The sequence below is a fragment of the Etheostoma spectabile genome, chromosome 14 (assembly GCF_008692095.1).
Source record: "Etheostoma spectabile isolate EspeVRDwgs_2016 chromosome 14, UIUC_Espe_1.0, whole genome shotgun sequence".
Lineage (NCBI taxonomy): Eukaryota > Metazoa > Chordata > Actinopteri > Perciformes > Percidae > Etheostoma > Etheostoma spectabile.
Genome location: NC_045746.1, coordinates 6,666,730 through 6,671,793, shown reverse-complemented (window position 1 = coordinate 6,671,793; position 5,064 = coordinate 6,666,730). Strand labels below are relative to the sequence as shown.

Sequence of the window (5,064 nt, the reverse complement as noted above, 5' to 3'; positions counted from 1 at the left end):
CAGTGTATCAGCACTATGTGATAAGTGTAAGAATTAAAAGGGCAACCTCACACACTAGTTTTGGCCGTGCCCTAACCTCCACTCATGCTGGACCTTAATCGCTTAATCGCTGGACTATTTGTATTCTGTATTCTACTCAAAAGCCTTTAACAAGCAATGGGAGCCCGACCTCCTTGTGGTCATTCTGGGGTCTACAAATGAATGGTCTACTTTGAACTCTGGCAGGGACAAATAGCCAGTTTATCTGGGTACTGCACTGCCTAAAAAACAGAAATTACTATTATGGAAGTCTGAAGCTTAGATTCACAAAAGCAGGGAGGAGGAGTGTGCTTAGTAGGGCATGGGGACCAGTTTTGAAACATTTAACGGGGCTGAGGAAAGAAGCTTTGGGATGAGGTGGGTCACAAAAAATAATACTGTAATAGTGGTAGTTTCAAAGGAAATTTGTCTTTCTTCTTTTGACTCCTGGTTTGCTCCTTAGTCTCATAGCAATGTCTTGCTATTATACTGTGTGTTCTTGGTTGCTGCTGTATTGTTTTTATTGTATGAATAAGAAAATGGAAAAAAAATAATGTGGCTTGTATGAACCAGTGCAGACTGCACAATGTTGATAAAAAATATTTTCAAAAAACAAAACAAAAAAAGTACTCAAAGGTACAGTTCACCCTACACATTAAAAATACATATCTCTCTTTTTCCCAATTGAGACAAGTAAGAACTCACATATTAAGAAACTGGCTTTAATTGTGTTAATAAACACATAGTTGGAAGTCATTCTAAGGTCTACTTAATGGGAACTCTCAATCTTCAAATATACAAACCAGAAAAATTGCACTCATTACTAGAGTAATTACAACAATTCAAAGGTTGAAAACATTTTTAAAATGTCTTAGTATAGAAGTGGAGGCGGTACAGTTAATACCAAAACAATGGTATTTATCCCCTTTTAATTCCATCTCTTCACCTTTTAGCTAGAGTTTGTCTACCAGTTGAATAAATACTTCTGTAATTACGGAACATATTAAAAATGATAATAAGTTGTAAGAGGGACAGTTTACTGCCTGCTATTTGTATGTATCCTCGCCTCTATGATCTTTTGTTTGGTTGCACGTCTAAACAAATTTCCTAGTTTCCTTTTTTAATTGCACAGCTCATGACGGTATTTAAATATTGTGTGTGGGCAGTCTTTTTGCTCTTCTGATGAGTGTTTATTTTTTGTCGTACTTTTCCTCCCCATTTTCAGACACATTTCTGCTTGGGAACAATGCCTGAGAGTGGGCATGGCAATTGAAGTTGTATGTTGACTATTAGTCAACATTGAACCGCCGTAATTAAATTCTACATTGTTCTTCACAAGTGGGCAATTAACAGCTAGGAATAAGTGCAGTGCGGGTTTTTGTGTGATTTTATACATCTCTGAATGTTTCCCCCCGCTGTCTGTCTGTCTGTCTCTCAGGAGCAGTACGTGTTTATCCATGATGCCATCCTGGAGGCGTGTCTGTGTGGAGAGACGGCCATCCTCGTTAATGAGTTTGCTCTCACCTATAAGGAGATGCTGAAGGTTGACTCCCAGAGTAACACCTCGCAGCTCCGAGAGGAGTTTCAGGTAATGCACACCCATACAAGACTTGTATTTGTTTTGTTTGTATTAATTGCCTATTTCGGCTTTGCCTATGCCTGATTGATTACTGGAGTGAGGTCTGGCTACTACAATGCTTGGCATTCTGGGATAGCGGGAAAAGACACTCTTGCAGCGTTGGTAACCCTGCTAAATAGATAGCAGCAGCGGGGACCTTCTCAGCACTGTACATCCTGTGAGCCAGACTACTGTCTATATGATGGTTTTAGATTGATCACACTTATTTTAACCTTCAAGAGAATGTGCAACATACACTCTGTTGCCAGTTTAGAAGCTACCCCTGTCTAGAGTACAAAGCAACCCCGGAGTTTTCAAACCAAAACAGTCTTTCCAAATGTTTTAAGGGGCTGAAATGCTGGAGTAGCGTGAATGTGATGCGTAAATATAGCACAATATATGTTTCATACCAAAACATAGTAGTTTAAACGTAGCCTGTTCCTCCTGCCAGCGAGCATCAGTGTGACAGACCTGTGTAAGGGGGGGGGGGGCTGGAGTCTTGGTGATGCTGCTGTGGACTCCTCTCAGCAGTCTTTACCCATTCTGCAGGCGTGTGCGCTCCATGTTCCCGTACCACGCAGTGACAAAGCTGGTCAAGATGCTCTCCATGATGCAACTGTAGAAGCTGCTAAGCCGAAAACAAAACCAAGTGCAGCTAATGAGTGTGTGGCGGAATGTAAACAGCACAGACTGAGTAACAAGTAATTCCACCCACAGCTGGTTGCCAGTGCCAGTCTTGCATTAGGCTGGTTTCAGAGCAGATCCCAAAACTGTAGTCCTCCCATTCACTTCACTGGGGGTAGTGGGTTTAGGCTGCGGCTGTCTGTGTGAGAGGAGGAACTGAAAAAAATGGCCTGCGGCAAAGAGTTAAAACCAATTCAACAAATTAAACCTCACCTCAGACTTTGATCCAACAGGACCACAAGGCCCTGCACTGAGGGCTTGGTTGGGCTGGACATTCAATAGGCACCATCCTACCCTGGCCATACAACAGGCCAACATCCCCCAACGAAAGGGATCGTTTTGCCGCTGACAGGCTCAGATTAATATTCTAAGTGTCTAACAACATTATGGAAAAGATTTCTAGGGAGGTCAAACTTTCTGTTGAAGAGTAAAATGAGAATGAATGAATTAATGAATGAATCATTTTTGCATTGTAAAACTTACAGTACTTCATTCAAAAATCCAGTCTTTTAGTGGACCAAATTGATTATGCAAATTTGCCCCATTGGGGTTACATTGCAGCCTTGTCTGTGGTTGCCAGTAACAGCGCTCACGCTCAATACTGGACCAATCTCAAAGATTGTTGTTCCTATCAGACATTTACACACAATAACATAGGAAAATAGGGTCCAGGTTGAAAAAAAAAAAAACGGTATTTACCCTTTACGTAAATTTCTCTGCTTCAGTGTACTATACTGTGTATGTATGTATGTATGTATGTATAATACTATATGTAATACTATAGTGTAAGTATATGCTCTTCATGAGAGCTTTTGCATTTGCCCTTCTGAACACAAAAGCCTTGCACTGTAGGTCCTTCAGGAGAAATACGCTTGGGTTGTTTGAAATAAATGAAGAGTCAGCATTTGAGTGATGGCCACCAAGACCAAAGCTGCTTTTTTAATCAGTATACATTAAACGTAAAAAAAAAACCATTTTGTTTAGCAGAAAAGTTTCACATTGAGACTAGGAACGTGTATTTGTCTTTAATGTAATGGTATTGCCGCAGCCAGCTGTAATGATGGTATTGATTGGTGACCTTTGGCCGTAATAATTAGATTTTTTTCTTTCCCACATGCAGCACAATTACCCTCTCAGTGCTACTCATATGAGCCGTCCAATAAGACAGCCTCCCATAATTGGGACTTGTAGTCTAAGCGTAATATTGCCGTTAGGAGCCAGAATGTTCTATTCATTTTGTCCAAGCCAAAAGGGAGTCATTCCCAATATGAGACAAGTTAGATATTAGATATATAATTTCCATTGCTTCATAATATTCTTATTCATAATGTATGAGATTGAGCTAAATGTGTTTTTATCCATTGAGCCTCGTAGGGATTTTGACTGATAATTAATGTGTTTTGAAAGTTTCCCGGAGATGATTGGAGATAGTTGTGCTTGTCAAGTATTGACAGTCAGGCTGTTTGGAGAATATCTTCATTGCCTCTGTCCGTCTCTCTTTGATCCCGTTTCTGTTCCGCTGTGTCTGTCTCCTCTTATCACAATCTTTTTCCCCAGTCTTTCATTTTATCTCTGCATCTCAGATGTGAACACGTTCTCAAATACACATGCCAGCCTTTTTAATTATCTCCTCTGCACATTCTCTCCTCCTCCTCCTCCTCTGTGGTAGATGAAGTATTCAGATCTTTTACTTAAAGTGCCCATATTATCAAAATAATCACCTTTTCTGGGATTAGGGGTGTTATTTTATGTCTCTGGTGCTTCCACACAAAAAAAACTATCCATGCTGTTTTGAGTGAGTTAAGTGTTTCTGATTGTCCTCTGCCTTCAGTCTCCGGGTGAGCTGTTCAACAGTATGTAAGGATTATCAGAAAAACTTACTTAAGGTATTAAAAGTTAAACAACTCTCATTTTAGAAACTGGAAATAGTTCTGTCAATCATCTCAGTGTTTCATCGTCTAATCATTTCAGCTGTGCTTGTATATTGTTAGGCAGTTTAATGTATAATAAAATATATTTTATAAACATGTGTGTGAAAAAAATCTTAATTTGTAAAGAAACTAGTAACTACAGCTGTTAGATGAATGTAGTGGAGTAAAAAGTACAATATTAGAGTAGAATGTGACATGAAAAGAAAAGTAAATAAAGCAAAGTACCTCAACATTTGTACTTAAGTACAGTACTTGAGTAAATGTAGTTAATTACATTCCACCACTGTCCTCTTCTTTCTTTAGACTCTGAACTCGGTGACCCCCCACCTGGACATGGAGGAGTGCAGCATCTCTCTGATGCCCAGGAACCGCGAGAAGAACCGCAGCATGGACGTGCTGCCGCCGGACCGCTCGCTGGCCTTCCTCGTCACCACCGAGGGCGAGAGCAGCAACTACATCAACGCAGCGCTCGCCGACAGCTTCCTCCGGCCCGCCGCCTTCGTGGTGACGCCGCACCCGCTGCCCGGCACCACCACCGACTTCTGGAGGCTCTTGTACGACTACGGCTGCACCTCGGTGGTGATGCTCAACCAGCTCAACCAGTCCAACTCTGCCTGGGTAAGGAGAGGTACTAGTCTCGCATTGCCAGACCTTCCTCCACAGCGCCGCGGAGGAAGGTCTGGCTAGTCCCCACAGCATTCCGGGATGGGAGAAACGCTCTGGTTTATTGGCATTTCTTTAAACCAATCACAATCATCTTGGGCGGCGCTAAGTGCCCGACTCAATGATGGTGCTCCTTTAAAATATTAGGGG

General features: G+C 41.5%; 1 protein-coding gene and 1 long non-coding RNA gene across 10 annotated transcripts in view; one reads left to right on the top strand and one right to left on the bottom strand.

Moving 5' to 3' along the window:
* The window catches only part of LOC116702075 (receptor-type tyrosine-protein phosphatase U), a 221,250-nt gene that overhangs the window by 198,509 nt on the left and 17,677 nt on the right, over positions 1–5,064 (top strand). For all 9 annotated transcript variants that reach the window (XM_032536175.1, XM_032536172.1, XM_032536173.1 and 6 more), the window contains 2 exons: positions 1,457–1,606; positions 4,555–4,869. In XM_032536175.1, coding sequence (XP_032392066.1) covers positions 1,457–1,606; positions 4,555–4,869 — 465 coding nt within the window. The remainder of the gene's footprint in view (positions 1–1,456; positions 1,607–4,554; positions 4,870–5,064) is intronic.
* Positions 1–5,064, bottom strand: part of LOC116702130 (uncharacterized) — an 11,996-nt gene that overhangs the window by 5,268 nt on the left and 1,664 nt on the right. Inside the window, exon 2 of the long non-coding RNA XR_004335063.1 lies at positions 4,660–4,665. This is a non-coding gene — a long non-coding RNA (uncharacterized LOC116702130). The remainder of the gene's footprint in view (positions 1–4,659; positions 4,666–5,064) is intronic.